This window comes from Tachysurus fulvidraco, chromosome 24 (assembly GCF_022655615.1).
Source record: "Tachysurus fulvidraco isolate hzauxx_2018 chromosome 24, HZAU_PFXX_2.0, whole genome shotgun sequence".
Lineage (NCBI taxonomy): Eukaryota > Metazoa > Chordata > Actinopteri > Siluriformes > Bagridae > Tachysurus > Tachysurus fulvidraco.
The window spans coordinates 13,971,444-13,988,589 of NC_062541.1; the positions used below are offsets into that span (position 1 = coordinate 13,971,444).

The 17,146-nt window shown below is 40.9% G+C and overlaps 2 protein-coding genes across 7 annotated transcripts in view; one reads left to right on the forward strand and one right to left on the reverse strand.

The window, feature by feature from the left end:
• The first annotated feature begins 3,973 nt into the window (after window positions 1–3,973).
• On the forward strand, window positions 3,974–8,120 carry ccdc97 (coiled-coil domain containing 97). Of its 3 annotated transcripts, none has more exons than XM_047807887.1 (6): window positions 3,974–4,130; window positions 5,024–5,164; window positions 5,325–5,652; window positions 6,267–6,503; window positions 7,277–7,403; window positions 7,585–8,120. In XM_047807887.1, exons 1-6 carry the CDS (start codon window positions 4,113–4,115, stop codon window positions 7,730–7,732), a joined length of 999 nt encoding a protein of 332 aa, XP_047663843.1. In that variant the 5' UTR covers window positions 3,974–4,112; the 3' UTR covers window positions 7,733–8,120. The 3 variants fall into 3 exon arrangements, with proteins under 3 accessions (XP_047663843.1, XP_027004254.2, XP_027004255.2); XM_027148453.2 differs by having other exon boundaries at window positions 3,985–4,130; window positions 7,274–7,403; XM_027148454.2 differs by lacking the exon at window positions 3,974–4,130 and adding an exon at window positions 4,198–4,410 and having other exon boundaries at window positions 7,274–7,403.
• Window positions 8,121–8,237: 117 nt separating this feature from the next.
• The window catches only part of llgl1 (LLGL scribble cell polarity complex component 1), a 29,633-nt gene continuing 20,724 nt past the window's right edge, over window positions 8,238–17,146 (reverse strand). For 2 of the 4 annotated variants that reach the window (XM_027148451.2, XM_027148448.2), the window contains exons 11-23: window positions 16,911–16,978; window positions 16,610–16,763; window positions 16,047–16,151; window positions 15,588–15,880; window positions 15,275–15,428; window positions 14,921–15,062; window positions 12,650–12,933; window positions 11,657–11,921; window positions 11,460–11,574; window positions 11,208–11,332; window positions 10,980–11,103; window positions 10,753–10,848; window positions 8,238–9,268 (exon numbers count right to left, since the gene is read on the reverse strand). In XM_027148451.2, coding sequence (XP_027004252.2) covers window positions 10,770–10,848; window positions 10,980–11,103; window positions 11,208–11,332; window positions 11,460–11,574; window positions 11,657–11,921; window positions 12,650–12,933; window positions 14,921–15,062; window positions 15,275–15,428; window positions 15,588–15,880; window positions 16,047–16,151; window positions 16,610–16,763; window positions 16,911–16,978 — 1,908 coding nt within the window. In that variant the 3' untranslated portion in view covers window positions 8,238–9,268; window positions 10,753–10,769. The remainder of the gene's footprint in view (window positions 9,269–10,752; window positions 10,849–10,979; window positions 11,104–11,207; window positions 11,333–11,459; window positions 11,575–11,656; window positions 11,922–12,649; window positions 12,934–14,920; window positions 15,063–15,274; window positions 15,429–15,587; window positions 15,881–16,046; window positions 16,152–16,609; window positions 16,764–16,910; window positions 16,979–17,146) is intronic. The other 2 variants (XM_027148450.2, XM_027148452.2) reach the window with 2 other exon arrangements.

A 17,146-nucleotide genomic window follows, 5' to 3' on the forward strand; every position in this document is an offset into this window, starting at 1 on the left:
ATTCGCCTCACACCTCCAGGGTTGGGGGTTCGATTCCCGCCTCCGCCTTGTGTGTGTGGAGTTTGCATGTTCTCCCCGTGCCTCGGGGGTTTCCTCCGGGTACTCCGGTTTCCTCCCCCGGTCCAAAGACATGCATAAAAGGTTGATTGGCATCTCTGGAAAATTGTCCGTAGTGTGTGTGTGAGTGAATGAGAGTGTGTGTGTGCCCTGTGATGGGTTGGCACTCCGTCCAGGGTGTATCCTGCCTTGATGCCCGATGACACCTGAGATAGGCACAGGCTCCCTGTGACCCGAGGTAGTTCGGATAAGCGGTAGAAAATGAATGAATGAATGAATTCTAAAAACCTTGAAGATCAGTTGAGTTATTTCACATGAAAGCCACTTACACTGTCAATAAAACATAATGCAATTTTAAACAATTAATTAACGCTAAAAACTATTTATGGAAACGGAAAATTTATGGGGAAAAAAAAAAAGAGTCCAAACTCTGACTGATATACTGACTGTTCTGCTGATACACCGAGGTACTGACTAATAAACTGATCCACTGATAAATGAATGACTGATACACTGACTGATATATTTACCTACTGACGGATCAGAAGTCAACACACAAGTGGTGTTTCAATAGAACTACAAATTGAAATAAACAAAAGAGTATCTCATACCTGTAAAAGAATTACTCGCAGAAATGAACTTTCTATACAACACTCGTATATAAACATATAATTAAACAATTCGCATACGTAAAAACGGATTTGCAGTCACGGATAATGATCTGTGATCATTTTTGAGCAGATAGTATGACATTTGTCTGGATGTTAATACAGAAACAGTTTCTTTTACAGTTGTGTTTTCATATAACAGTTTTTTTCTATCAGCACTGTTATTCTAAGGCAATATACAGTATGCTGTCGGTGTTGGTTTAATGGAACTCATTCTAATTTTTAAACATACAATAAAAGGTATAAAAGTTCATGTTGTATCATCATCATTGTTATGATGTACAAACTCAGACCTGCTCTCAGTAAGGACTCCTATAACAGATGGAGAAGTATTTTTATTTATTAAAATAAATTCTCTTTTCTGCTTGATGAATTCATGCACAAATTGAAGGGACTTGAAAGTGCCCATTGTGACAGAAACACCCATATAGACTATGTATTTGACTAACTTATGTATCTTCTTCCGTTTAACTTTGAAACATTCGATTCAGCTCATTCTGACACTTATTTCTCTCCGATTTCATGAACGTATGAAATTCAAATAATGGATTCTTAACAATGCTTTTTGACTACTGTTTTCTCAATTTTTTTGAATCCTGAATCGATTCAGAAAGTCACACTATTGCATGTTAATGGAAAAATACATGAATGTTTTTGAGGTTTTTTGATATTTGAGCTTTAATTTGTAGAATAACTACCTGCACTGGACTGCAACTGGCTGTCTGGGTTTTCCTCTTTGTAGATCGACTTATTCATTGTCTAATGCAATATTTTATCTGTATCTTTGTGATGATAGCTCAAGCGACGTAGGTGTAAGCAAAAACCATGGCTGGTAGAATATTTTAATAGCATTTAATGGCATATTTAAATACTGGGCAATTAATGTTCAGTCAATTTACATGGCTCTGAAAATGGTATCTTTTTATTACCAGCACCATGACTTTAAAAAAAAAAAAAAGAAGAAGAAAAAGAAAAAAGAGATTTTTTTTATAGAATTCATGAACAAATGTGTAAAAGGATGTGATGTGGACATGCTTCAATGATATGAATCACTTTATTGATATGGAAACTACAGCTTTCACAATCAAGCAACCTAGTATCCTTAAATAATTAATCTAAGCATTCTCTTCGTCCTTTCGTGGAAGGAAATTGAGTCTTTTCTTTTTTATTTCTTAAAGCAAATTGTTTGCAATAATTTTGTTTTGAGTTCTTTGATATGGCTCAGAATTAATGCAAGGGAGGTATTTAAATGGCTATACAATTTCTACACTGTATTATAACTTTTTATTGTTCAATGATCTGAGCGGTACTCTCTGTCATCTGAAGATAAACATTTTTATCAAAAACAAAAAACCTGTGTCCTGTTTCTGACTGACTACAGTGATGATAAAGGTCTTTTTTTGTATCCTAAATTTGTCCCTAGCTTGTCTTTGTGTCCTAAAGTTTTCCCTAGGTCTGTTTTTGTGTACTTATAGTGTACCCAGTTGTAAGAAATTTTGATTCGTTAGGGTGTCCCTAGGTCTGTTTTTGTGACCGTAGAATGTCCCTAGGTCTGTTTTTGTTTCCTTGGAGTGTCCCACAATAAGGTAGGTTATTCTGACTATAAAGTGTCCTTAGAGTGTCCCTATATATGGTTTTCTGACCTTAGTGTGTCCCCAGGTATGTTATTCTAGCCTTAAAGTGTCCCTATTGTGTCCCCAGGAATGTTTTTCTGACCTTCAAGTCTTCCTAGGTATTAATTTATTATGACTTATGTGTCTCTAGAGTGTCCCTAGGTATGTTATTCTGACCTTAGAGTGTCCCCAGGTATGTTATTCTGACCTTAGAGTGTCCCCAGGTATGTGATTCTGACCTTAGAGTGTCCCCAGGTATGTTATTCTGAACTTAAGAGTGTCCCCGGGTATCTTATTCTGACCTTAGGGTGTCCCCAGGTATGTTATTCTGACCTTAGAGTGTCCCTAGAGTGTCCCCATATATGATATTTTGACCTTAGAGCATCCCTAGTTATGTTATTCTGACCATAGTGTCTCCAGGTATGTTATTTTGACCTTAGAGTGTCCTCATGTATGCTATTTTGACCTTAGATTATCCCTAGGTATGTTATTCTGACATTAGAGTGTCCGTAGGTATCATATTCTGGCCTTAGAGTGTCCCTAGGTATGTAATTCTGACCTTATACTATACGTACAGTGTTCCCAGGTATGTTATTTTGAAACTTAAAGTGTCCTTATGTATATTCTAACCTTAGACTGAGTGTCCCCAGGTATGTTGTTTTGACTTTAGAGCATCCCTTGGAATGTTATTCTGTCAATAGAGTGTACCTAGGTACGTTATTCTGACAATAGAGTGTACCTAGGTACGTTATTCTGACAATAGAGTGTCCCTAGGTACGTTATTCTGACAATAGAGTGTCCCTAGGTACGTTATTCTGACAACAAGCCTTAAAGTGTCCCTACTGTGTCCCCAGGAATGTTTTTCTGACCTTCAGGTTTTTCTAGGTATCTTATTCTGACCTTCGAGTGTCCTCAGGTATGTTATTCTGACCTTAGAGTTTCCCTAGAGTGGCCAAAATTATGTTATTCTGACCTTGGAGTCTTCCGAGGTATGTTATTCAGACCTCAGCGACTGAATTAACCACAGACTGGTCGCTATATTGTCTTTCATGATAAAGATGCACTCATCACAGACTTCATCTTAAGTGTGGAATTAATCAATCACCTTTTCCCTGATCAACGTAAAAACAAATGTGATCATCTATGATGCTGTGGAAGAAGAAGAAGAAGAAGAAGAAGAAGAAGAAGAAGAAGAAGAAGAAGAAGAAGAAGAAGAAGAAGAAGAAAGATGAGGATAGAGAAGACACGAAGTATAGAGAGTTCGTGATCAGCCCATCCGATCTCCTCCTGTCTGCTTCGTCTTCTCCTCCTCCTCCCCTCCTCATCCTCTCCCTTCCTCTTCTTCTCTTCTTCTTCTCTCCTCCTCCCCTCCTCCTCCTTCTTCTTCTTCCTCCTCTCCTCTCCTCCTCCTCCTCTTCTTCTTCTCCTCCTCCTCTCCCCTGCTCCTTCATCCTCCCTCCCCCTCCTCCTCGCCCCTTCTCTCCCTCCCCGCTCTCCTCCTACTCCTCCGCCTCCTCCTCCTCCTCCTCCTCCTAAGAAGAAGAAGAAGAACTAATAATATGCCCAATAATTACTTTACAGTAAATAGAACTTTTTTAAGGACAAAGACATAAACACGTCACCAGTGAACCTTCTTTCTTTAACCTGCGGTTTCAGTGCCATCTGCTGGGAACCAGACGCTGAACAGGAACCTCTCGACACCGCGAGGTTTCCAGGGGAAGATAATACATGGCACACAAGAGACATATCCTAAACTACTTTATTGACTACTTTAATGCACTACATAGGGAGTGTAAGTGATTGGGTTTTACACTCAGTAGTGCACTTATATAGGGAGTGATGAGGCATTAGGGACAGAACCAGAGGAGTTTCTCTTTGCTAATCAGTGAGGGAGATATTTTTTTATTTGTGTACCAGAAAACGCCTAATTTCTTTATTATTATTATTATTATTATTATTATTATTATTATTATTATTATTATTATTGTACATATAATGGTTAGCAAGCACTTGAACTGAGTCTGCGGTGTGTACATGCATGTAAACCTTCTTGGTTTGTTCCCTACAAAAAGGTAAACACTGTTTTCCTGTCCTTAGCCCTTAGCTTATGCGAGTGTGAGTTCATTGTATATATATAATATGTTTTAGGGCTGTTTGGGTTTCAGTACCTGCTGTTCTAAATAGCTGCAGAGAGGAACCGAGTGTTATATAACTTTAAGGTGATGGGTGACATTTGTGTCCCATTTAAATGACGTACAAGTGTTCATGTTCCAGATAAATATCTTAAATACTAATAAAATGTACATCATATGGCCAGAAACTTTGTGGTGCTCCATGAAGACACGGTGTGAGAAGGTTGGAGATCTCGAGTGTCCTGCACTGAGCCCTGACTCTGACTCAACCCCACTGAACACCGACTGAACCCCAGACCTCCTCACTCTTACACCATCAGTGTCTGATCTCACTGATGCTCTTGTAGCTGAATGAACACAAATCCACACAGATACACTCCAACATCTTGTGGAAAGTCTTCACAGAACAGAACAGAGAGCTCATTATCACTGTAAATGAATATAAAAGCATATATATGGCAATGCTCATATTATCTGACAGCAAAATGGTCACATTTCATGCTGCGTAGACTAAAAAATCATGGTATAACTTATGTGTATTCTACGTTAACAGTTTTCAACAAAAATGTGGGGTGAAATTGATTCATGCACCAAACCTGAAAGTCCTGAACCCTGTCAGCCATGTAGTGATGGAACAGAGGATGAGAACACGATGGATCAGTGTTCCAGTGAGCCTTCAACCCCCACTGCACATGTGAGAACATTTTAAACCTGCATTTTTGTTTATAAAGTGAAATAACTTTAATAGCACAAAGCCACCTATGAGCAAAATGAAGGTGTTGCGCTCTCTCTCTCTCTCTCTCTCTGTGTGTCTCTCTCTCTGTCTCTCTCTCCCTCTCTCCCATACCCATCAGGATAAAGATTCCAGCTCTCTGGATGCCATGATATCAGCCATAGTTCTCAGTGGGAGTCCAGTAAAGAGCCAGCAACTGGGAGAACCTGACCTCACTGTGGAGGAGAAAAAGCGGTTGTTGGTGGAACAGTATAACAGCAAGCCGGTAGTCTTTCTGGAGCGCTATCACCCTCATTTAAAACCTGAGCATTTGGAGGCCTTCTCACATGTGAGCAGCGACTGCAGGACGCAGTATTACTGTACCGAAGTTCAGAAACGAGCGTTGAGTTCGGCCAACAAGACGAGGGTGCGCAATCATCGTTACGCTGCTCTACGTGCGCTTCAGAAAGGTATTTGTCCTTTTATTGTTTACAGATTGAAAGCCTTTTATTGTGCTGCACATCGTCTGCTCTCCCTCATGCATTATCATCAGGGAATCACCAATATTTTCATGCTAGTGATTCTAATTTTCCAGAATGTAAATACAGCTGCAAAGGTTTTGATTTTGCCCTCATTCAAATACATTAGTTTTAGTTTCTAAAGTAAGAGCTTACACCGAGATCCATGATGGATCACAAACTTATAACTGGATTAAATGTGGAATTTCTGACATGAAGTTTTTTGTGAGGAGATGGTGATTTACATTTTCTGCAAGGAGTCTCCAGAGGTTTAACAGCAAACCCTCTTATGTTTTATTCCAGGTGTAATAACTTAAATAACTTGATTACTTAAATGAATTCTAGATACCTTTATTTGTAATGCACACTTAAAAATGACTAATATTGTCAAGTGTGGTATGTTTGTGTGAGGCCCAAGTTAATACATGAAAGATGATAAGACAAAAATATAATGAATGAATTTAAAGTGATGAGAGGACAGAAGGGTGTGAATGAGTAAAAATCTAGCTGACTCTTAATAAGAGGTTTTGTATCATAACTGAGCTTTTTTTTCCTCCTTTCTGAAGAGGGTCAGTACTTCAGTGAGGAGCAGATGCGTTTTCGAGAGCCTCTTCTGTACGAGCAGTACATCGGTCAGTACCTGAGTGAGGAGGAGATCCTGCAGCGCTCTGAAGAAGCTATGCAGAAAAGCAACATGGGTCTGTCAGACCTGCTCATCAACTCCTATCATGAGAAGGAGCTGCAGAAACGCCTGCAGGAAGAACAGAGCCGAGAGAACTGTGCAGAGCAGGAGGAAGAGGAGGGTGAGTTGTCTGGGGCCGGTGTTATACTAACGGGCTGGGGAATAAAACCAGGTTTCTTCGAGGAGGACATGCGGCCCTACCAATACATTTTAGTTACTTCATGGCAGCTCTTTAGATAAACATATAGTCAGGTAACTTCTGATCAATTTCGTTAACGTATCTTCAGGTTTGACATGATTTGTTCAGTCTGCTGCTTGTTTGATGCAGACATAGTATGAATATTTCTAAATGACAATAGCAGCCATCTTACACACACTCAACCATAAGCAGGCAGTCGCATGCATGGGTAGTGGAAGATTTATTGGTTAAGGCTTTGCATTGTCGATCAGAAGCTCTGGCCAAGCAGCCGCTGTTGGGCCCTCGAGCAAGGCCCTTAAGTCATGCGCACGGACCCTGCGTTCAGACACCAACCACCTCACAAACTGGCATATGCGAAGAAAAGCCTTTCACTGTGCAGTAACGTTGATGTAATTAAAAGGCTTTGAGTTTTCTTACACAAAAATCACATCAAGTAAAAATCCCGGCCTTACAGTTTTTAACCGTTTGTGACGTTTTAAAATAGACCTGTTGTTTAGACCTCACAACCTTCTCATTTAGTATACAAGTGCATTTAGTTTCCAGACTGCCACATTAATGCAGCACAGAATAAAATTAGCCAGAAGGAAACACACATCACACCCCCACAGCCTATTTAATGGTCCTTAAAGAGCCGATTTCAGAACGATGACTAATATAATTTGTCCTGCCGATTGCGTTTCTTTACTCCACAGACGACGACGACGAGCCTACGCAGGCCCAGTGGGAGCCGACAGCCGAAGAAAAAGCTTTGCTGAGGGACGAGTTTCTGAGTCAAATGCACCAAAGCTTCATCGAGGGCAAAGATAAAGACTTTAACTACAGGTTCATTTCAGTTCCATCGTTTTTTCCCTCTGTACATTAAAGTAACGGCTTCTTCTAGATCGCCGTTTCTGATAACAGGAAGTTGCTAAATAAAATATCCACGCTATCAGAAAGATTTCTTGAGCCTTGGAGAATCTTTCTATGCAAATCTTTCACATGAACTTATCCTGTCTGTCTGCAGCGAAGTCGACGAGAACCCAGATTACGATAACATGGACATTTTAAGTCGAGACGCTGAAGAAAAGTACTTTGATGAAGATGATGAAGATGATGAAGAGGAGGAGGAAGAAGAAGAAGAAGAGGGGACTGAGGTTGACAATATGGTGTAAATGTTTTTGAACCTGTTCAAGTATTTATTTTTCTACACAGATGCAGAGTGCCACAAACACCTTACTGTATGCTGTGATAAGTGAAGCATATCCAGGTGATCCAGTTCCAGGCAAAGTGCAACAATAAATAGAAAGAAAAAGCAAAGAAAATCCTGTGCAGATGAAATGACTCGCACCTCTTGGGTGGATGTTGTTAAGCAAAAAAAAAAAGGGCTCTAAGAGCTAAAATCTAAAGGAGATCCACCGCATGTGATTATTGTGAATCTGCTGTTCTAAAGCATCTATAAATTTCGCATTTGTACGTTTTAAAAGTACATTTGTAATGGAGTTAATAATACATTTCAAAGTTTGTGTTTTTTCTAATAAAACTATATGTGAATAAGTCGTAGTAGGTGTAGCGTTGGGTATTTAACCGATGTAAACGTTTAATGTTGAAACGAATGACTTAAAAGCATCCTCTGCTTGATGGTTCGAGTTGACGTTTAATCCGAGGACAAAAAGCGGATAAAATGAGTAAATACTTTATTAACATTTGTTCATTAGCATGGGTATAACTACAATTACATTTCTACACGAGAAAAATTAAATATAAATTCACAGGCTAGGTGTCATGTGTAACATTATAGAAAAAAAAGTAGAGAGAGAAATTAAAGATCAGCTACGTTAGTGAGGTCCCTTTGATGATTTAAAAAAAAAAGAAGTGAATCCAATCCAGGGTCAATCCTACAGCATCTATTCCTTACTAAAATGTCATGCTTCTTTCCTTGAACGATAGCATTTACGAACACATTCTGAACCTCTTAAAACCTCGATTTACCCAAACAATGTTTCTCATTTGGCTTCGATCAACCCTAAGCTTATCTTCTCGTTCCCACACCTGCAGATTATTTCACCCCAAAATGTTAGAAAACCTTCATTTTCTACATGGTAAAAAAAAAAAATCATAGGCAATATAAAATTATTCTATCAAATGTTAACCATACTTATTAGTTCCTTCATGTTTGTTAATATGGTTACAAGTAATAATAAAACTCAAAGCTTGCTACTTACTAATTAAATGATGAGAAACACTAAGATTAAACACCACGCTCCTTCAAATACTAGAGTTCACAGTTAATTGTCATTATTACTTACAATGGCAAGTGGTTAGATGAAACATTAAAAAGGAAAACCATGACATTCTATCAAACCCACAGGGTCCATAAGCTGAAATTTTCAATGGCCTCCTGATTTGCTGTAAGAAACCATCACAGTATTAAAGATGGTGTTGACGTGGCTGCTGAGAAGCAACAACCGTTACGTGCTCTCTCTCCCTCCATGCCTCCTACTGCCAAACGCAGTGAAAGGACGAGCAAAGTGGCGTCGTGAAACGAGAAATATGTGCAATAGGAAAGACGGAAGAAGAGATTTGTTATCTGAGGATAAGAAACCGGAGTAAATGAGGACGAGGGAAAAGGGAAGAATGCCGTGAGTTCTTCTCCTCCTTAAGGTCCAACTGCACATAACGAAGGAATTTCCACCACTTCTCCATCAGCCCTGAAAAAAACAGAATGGTCACAAATGTTAAGAAATAAAAGACTTTTAAAGTGACTTCAGATAAAATAGGAGTGCAGCAATCTGGGGGGGAAAAAAAATCCCACTTCCACTGAGATTACATGTTAAATGGACTGGAATTGGACCAGTGGGCACTCAGACACCATGTCTTACTTACACCTCCTCTTCTGAAGCGTTTATCACAGGACATACTGGTTGTAGAGCATCTATTCGTTTCAGTATCATTCTCGTGGCAAAGCGAAAGTGTTGCTCATTTTATATAAAGTAGCTTCTAAATATTTTAAATCCAACCATTACGTCGTTTGCGTGTTCATGTTCTGAGGTGATGGATTGGAGTGCATCACAACTACATTGTTATTTAATAAGACTTCTATGAAATGTAAGCATTTTTTCTACATTTTAAAATCTGCCGCCTTTTTTTTTTTGTTTGTTTATATTGTGAAAAGGGGAGTTGAAAAAGACTCGGAATAAAGGAGTAGAATAAAGGCTACTACTACTCGTGTGAGGCTAGTGAACGTTTTTCTTCACGCTGCCTTATAAATTACTCAAAACAGACCTCAAAATCAAGACCCTCATCAGCGGCAAAGGGCCACCATCTTACTCTTGAACATTTCACAATAAAATGTGTGCTTTCACACATCACTCCACACTGTTTACTGACGTGTCTGATGGACAAAGATCCTCCTACCATTCTGACAGACTCGAGCTGCACTTTCGAACATCTCCACAGGGAGGAAGCAGACTGTTGGTTTCACCATAACCAGCATTTTCTTCAGGACTTGTAAACCTACTGTACGTTCCAGTTTTCCCTTTTTATTGTCTGTTGAAATCAAACGACCTGCAAATCAGAGTCTAACTTTGGAGAAACCTCAGAGAGTCCCCCCCCCCCATATTTAATAAAGTCGGTAATTTTATATGTGCGGTAATAAACCAGTCTGTGTGATTTAAAGGGTGGAAAGTAAACGCCTGCGAGACGGAAAGGAGGAGACAGAAGGACATGAGAGGCAGATGCTCTCCCGAGTGCCAGCACTCGGTCTGGAACGCAGAGCGATGCTAATGCGGATGGGATCAGAACATAAACCAGTCGGGCTCTGAGCGTGTAAACGTCAAAGTCAACATACAGCATTTGAGACTGTTCTGTTTCAGTCGGTTCGGCAAACGCCACCTGTTTCTGCTTGTGTGGCCCGACAGCTGCGCTGAGTTTCATTCATTACGACGTGAAAATGGCAAGATGCTCGCTGTGTTTAATGGTGTGCCAAACATAACAGAAAATGTTTGTTCTCCCACACCGATTGCCATCCTTAATGTAGATCTTGAGTGTGCACATGCATGAAAAGAGCTGCAAGTAAGCAGCTTTTTGGTTACAGTCAGGTTTTACATACTTTCCTACAACCCAAGCATGAGGCATCATCTCCATCAAGAAGCAGGAGTACACTCACCAGGCCTCGGTTTAAAGCAGAACTCACCTCTAGGCTGTCGCTCATCAATTAATGAGAATCCCAGGAAGCCGTCCATCCTCCTCGCTCATGTTCCTCAGGTTATTCTCAGCCTCATCCACACTCCTGTACAAACGCACACAAACGTGGATCTGATACAGCATGCGGTACTCCATCCTCCACCACCAACACAATCCCGTAAAGTGTGATCACATAAGGCAGTATCTGCCAGCTTTGTCTGTAAGCCAAGGACTCACACTAGGAAATCTTTCACATCCTCCACAGTCAGCTCTCCTGTTGTGTCGAGCGTGATATCAGCACTGCTGTTTGGGGAATCCAGGCCAGGAGACGATAACGCACTCTGCATTTCATCAAATATGCCTAATAATAAAAGAGGGACACAACAAAAGAAAATAAAGTCGGTGCAGTGAACGGATCCAGCGTCCCAGATTTCCAGATGTCATATTGCAAAACCAGACACTTCCCACCATTCTGTAACGTCACACCAGAGATTTGTCCGTCACCTTCAGAATGCTCTGCAGATTTGCTCTCTCCTGGTGATTGGGTCTTGTATGTGCCGTTGGCCTGGGGCAGGGCTACCATACACAAACTGGAAAGATTGCATAATGAGGAATAAACTAAAACACAAACACATGCTGCTTGGACATGGTTTCATTTTTGTTGGATTAAAAAAATAAATAAATCATTAAAAACAAACAGTGCATCAGTTGACATACTCATGCTCCAAAAGCTCGTAAGGTCGATCGACGTCCACGCAGCACTGAGGTTCAGTGATTACTCGTGCAGACAGAGAGAACCGTTTATACTCAGACGGTGAGATCAGATAAAAACCTGTCATCGGGCAACAATAAGAGACTTAACGATTACACTGAAGGAGCCCCTATAAAAAAATAAATGTGTTTAAGCTCATCACCTTGCCCGGTCTTGGTGAACACGCAGGACGCAATGCCGCTTATGTCTTCCTTGCGGATGCAGTCGTATCGCACTTGCGGCCTCAAAGCAGGCACGCTGAACACATGAAGGTCTCCCAGGTTGGTCAGGCACACCAGGCCATTCTCGGAGTAGTCCTCAGAAGCAGCACTGCAGAAGTTGACCAGAGCCACCTTCCGTACACGGCAGCCTTCGTGCGCGGTCAGCTTGAATTTGGTCTTTGCGCTGACTTTGGGCAGTGTGAACACCTGCAGTGAATGATGGGAGAAGATTAGTGAAGAACTGCAATCATGTAGGGTGTTGGGCCTTATGTGTGAAGACAGCTGGGCGCTTCAGGGGAGTTTATTCCACCACCTGAGGCACAGCAACTGCAGATCTGGACGAAGTAGAGCTGTAATGTATTCGTGGCTGTAGGAAGTACTGTACATGATGAGGTACTAAACAAGAATCTGACATATCCTTGGAGAGGAAAAATTAGAACCGTACAGGAAGAAGCTGCGTAGCTGAGTGATGGTTTACCCATAGAGAATACAGCAGGTTTGTGTTGTGGAGGTTTTAGGTGAGGAGATCCATGAGGAGTCCTCTGCTAGATCTGATGAGATCTGAGTAAAAATCTTGATCTTTCAGGGTGGATCGCAGGGGTTTGACTTGAGAGTCACTTATATAATGTGTTTTACAGCACCAAATATTAGAGGGACCAAAAATTAAACAGGACAAAAATCTTTCACCAGCCTACTGTACATGTAGCAAAAACTCTGTAGTACTCAGATGTTTAAATGCACCACCGATGGACCCCAAGACTTCACCACCAGTTTAACTATATGACTATGACTATAGCTATTGGTATAGTCATAACCATGACTATACCAAATGCAAATCGCATTCTATATGAATCCAATGTGTTTCACTGCTGCAATCCATGCATTTATTCAGTTTCTTTAGCCTTCTCACTGGATATCTGCTCTGATCAGCTCACCTTAAACTGCTCCTCAGAAGTGATCAGGACCGAGTGGCTGCCCTGCATATCAGGAGCTTTGGCCAGGTCTCTCGACTCCTCATAGGGTTCGGGCAGAGGGCTCCCCCTGCCATCCAGCACAACAATGGACACCACCGGAGCTCTGTGCATGAGTTGGATCTCTTTCCCAAGCAAAGCCTCCACACTCCGTTCAGAGAACTTCTCCTGTGAGGGCACGTCCAGAGCGTAAGCATATACGCTGCCTGAATTCGTCCCAGCCCACATGGTAGGGCCGTGGTGCGTTCCTGAGTGAGAGGGGAAAAGAATATATTACTCATCGGCATCTGAAAGCTGCAGGTATGTGCTGACCTCTAAAACTTCAGAGAAATGGAAGTTATGTACCTCTACTACATGAGTACCGGTCCCTAGGTGCTTACTGTATTTGATGGCAATAATTCACAAATAACCAGAGACGGCATAGACGACCGATAACATTAACCATTAAACACCACCATAAATACAGACTGATTACATCTCACACTGATGTACTGCATTAAAGGAACAATAACGCAATTGTACGAAATCTCTCCGTTGAGGATTATCCCCTGCCAGATAGCCAGTAGACCAGGATTGTGCAAGTGCCTGATTTAAAGGAATGACATGCAGATGTTGTGGACAGAACGGCTCGAGTGTGTGGTCCAGACAAAGATCTGACATGGTTCCAACTCCAGCGTAATCACTTTCAGTAAAGTTTGGGTGAGTCTCTGTGAGAACATTCTCCAGACTTTAACCCAATGTTAATTTCGAGCGCATTTATACAAGTGCACGTAATCAGATATTAGTTACTTAGTTAGTTAAGTGCTATAATTTACTGCCATGTCATCTACTGAGGCTGTCTTCATGGCAAGAATGGTTAATAAGAACTAAAATAACCTAATCTCACAAAGACAAACAAAGACAAATAGACAACTTAAATGAATTTTTTTACATTAATATCTGACAGAAACTCAAACTTTTTCTGATGAGACCTTGTAAAATAGCTCTTTAAATGAATTGGCCTCATAAAATAACCTTCTGTGGCCAATATGCGCAGGACAGTCCAACAAAATCTGCTTGACAGTAAGGGGAATGCTGCAGCACAAGCACTGAATGGGGTCTTCTCCTTTCCGTAATCAGATATCAATTTAATCTCGACTATAAAACATGTATTTGCATTAGCGTGCACAACAATGCACAATGTCTGGCAAATTTAAAATGCAAAGAGGTCCATGAGGTACTTAATAGACGATATGTAAACAGTGGATTGGGCCAAGAAATGTAATAGCAATCCTTCCATGTGCAATTGTTTGGTTGTTCGAGTTCAATGCCATACCAGCTTCAAGGGCTGCTTCATGGCAAATACATATATTCATCAGAAAACCAATAAAATTATGCACAGAAAAAAAAAAAATAAAAATCTGTCCAACATGACAACTCTAAAATTTTATTTCCTTAGAGATAAATGTCTAGGCACAATTTACTGGATTCCCCAAAGAACTTAGAAAAGGAAAAATTGTGTTCCTGGAAGCTAAAAACTAACACAGTTATATATAAACTTGCCGTAATAATAAGTTCATAATATCGTTCCAGTTGTATTTAAATTCTCTCATTCTAATACAACCGGAACGATATTATGAACTTATTGTTATGGCAGAAACGGCACTGTGCGCTAAAATTCAAATGCACATTTCACAGTTGACTGAATTATGTTTCAAATCATTAATAAACATAAGGGAGAAACACCGCTGCTGCTAAAACATTACATGAATTTTAATCGTTTACAATAAGACGATATCGGGGCTCTCAAGTTTTGAAGTCAGGCAAGCATGACCTCTCCAACCCCCCCACCCCCATTTTTCCATTGGTTGTTGCATTAAATATTAACCAGATAGTGCTATTTTCTGATTGGCTATTGTGTAGCCTCATTTTTTTGATTGGCTGATCAGTGTCAGGCTCGACTAAGCGGTGCGGACTGATACATTTCGGGTGCTGTGGCTTATTAAATATATGATAAAGTCAAAACGTTTTTCTGTGTGAGAAATACGACGTGTGGCGGGAGAGCGTGAGAAAAGACCTAAATGAGTGAGTGTCACTCTCAATGCGTGACACTTGACAGCCCTGCGATATACTATTCGTGGTGTCCCGAAATATTTTTAAAAAAGTATTTTTATTCTCCATTTCTGCTGGGAATTTCAAACTTGCTTTTGACATCGAACACGAAACTTGCAGTGTGTAATACCAATTTGGTCGTACCGTCTCGGAGGAACGTGTCAGCGAAGCAGAGGCAGCGGACCACACCAGATAACGAATCGTCAGCTGAACGGGGCTCAATCCGTCTCTGTACCGGCGTCACCTCGGCATCCTGCTCTGCTAGCTGAGCGTTAGCCTCCTGGACCTGAAGCCAGAAACACAGAGTCAGGCAGAACGTCGACAGCATTTGCACAGATTATTCAATGAAACTCGTGACAGGTTTGTTCATTAGCTGCTGAACAGCGAAGCATTGAGAAAGATCAAGTGCAACAAGGAGTCCATGATTAGAAAATCAAAAGCCAGAATGATTATGAAAGAGCCAGAATCAGACTGACAACACAACAGAAAAGCACTCACTTTACTGGACGGGCTGCTGACCAACACACGCTTCTTTCCAGACACCCTACTCTTGCGAATCCTCCTGAATGACTGGCGGAGTGACTTCTTCAGCGACTTCACTCGTGAGAGCGGTCCCTCCATAGCCAGAGAGTCATTGGGATGTAATGTACACCTAGAAAGAAAGAAAAGTTTGGAAAGAAAAGCTTGTTTAGCTTCAGTAATGAAGTTACTTATTTTTAATATAATAAAATAAAATGGTTTAAACAATGATTTAAAAACATCCAAGTGCTCTGGAAAGAAGGAGTGTGAACATCTGCAGTAGAGAAGCTACCTTGCCAGCACCGGGCTTCGGCGATGGTAGTCGAAGAGACCAAAGCCATGGCTGGTGCCAAAAGCAACGAGGTTCCACTCGGCATGCAGCGTCACCGCGGTAACCGCAGCAGGGGGCATGCACTGCACGAGGACTGTAGGCTGGAATCCAGCAGCAAACACCACAGAGCCAGACTTCTCTGGCAGCCGGTCATGACCCTTCCATGTGAAACCTTCCCGGTCCTGGAGGAGGTCCATGGTGACCACGTCGATCATGTGATCGGATTTCTCGTCACACAAGTACATCACAATCACCTATAAGGTAAAAGGAAAGATGGACAAATGGGTAAGATGTTCTTCAGGGTTGTGTGTGTGTGTGTGTTTTTTTAAGGCTGGTGAAGTGAAATAATTAACTGATAAACTAGTTCTACAAATATTTAGAACTAGTTTATAAATATATTAAAAGGAGAAGCAGCTCTACCTGTCCTGCAGTTCCAGCCACCACCAGCTTGCCGCTGTATTTGCACAGGCAGATCTTCTGGATTCCTAACCTTGGGTCATCACTGTAAGGGTCAAAGCAGCCAACCTGTAAATAAATAAATAAAACCACACACGTTATGGTGCAAACTTGCACAACCCAAAATAATGCTTTTAACCTTCAAAAACATAACATACTTTCTATAAGCCTAACCAGACATATGCATTAAACCTTTATTCAGATCATAAATAATAAGCTCTGCTGACACAAAGGAATGACATAAAAATAAAAACAACAAGCGTGGCAGCTGTGCCATCCAGTGCAGGAATGTGCTTGCTTGGTCTTCAGCACATTTCAGGCCTCACACTGTCTGCTTTTAATTAGAGTGAAGGGGGGGGAATGGCAGATGTATCACAAACTGCCAGACTGCAGTTTCTTCAAAAGACAGAGGAAGGAGGAAAGATGGAGATACAAAAAGTACAAATACATGAAAAACTCATGCAATGCATTAAAAAATAAAATTTAAAAAAATAATCAAACCCAGATGTAAATGATCAAATGCTGACCTTTTGGAACGGAGGCCACTCCTCTTCACCGGCTTGAGTCAGGCTGTCGTTGTGGTCACAGTCAGTTTGGAAGATGTTGGCTGTGCTCAGCTTGTACAGAGGTCTGAGTGCAACTCCTGATGCATCCCAGAAGCGCACTGTGCCATCCTCGTGCCTTCGGACACAAACAGAAGGAAGTCACTGCTACATTTCAGCTGCACCATCAAAACATCCTCAAATCTACTGAACTCGAGTAATCAAATCCTTACAATTCTTACACAAAGATAATTCTCAAAATCTCAAATCTGTACAAAGCTCTTACCCAGTTAGCAGCAACTCTTTCTGTTTGGAATCAGGTGCCAAGTTCTTTCCCCCGCATATTGGCCAGTTCTGTAAAAATCGGTGAGAAATATTGTTACAAGCCTCACGAATCAGTAACCTTAAATCAGACAGCACCATCTGACACACTTTCTATTCGCTGATGTAATAAACATTAAAAGTTTAGGCTCTTCTGCCAGCTGATCTTTTAACGATGGTTGTTAAATTAAACTTTTCAAT

Bases quoted from the DNA above. Each gene is read 5' to 3' on its own strand.
- ccdc97 (XM_027148453.2), top strand. The intron at 6,504-7,273 runs GTGAGTTGTCTG...TTTACTCCACAG, and splicing joins AGAGCAGGAGGAAGAGGAGG to ACGACGACGACGAGCCTACG. The intron at 7,404-7,584 runs GTTCATTTCAGT...GTCTGTCTGCAG, and splicing joins GATAAAGACTTTAACTACAG to CGAAGTCGACGAGAACCCAG.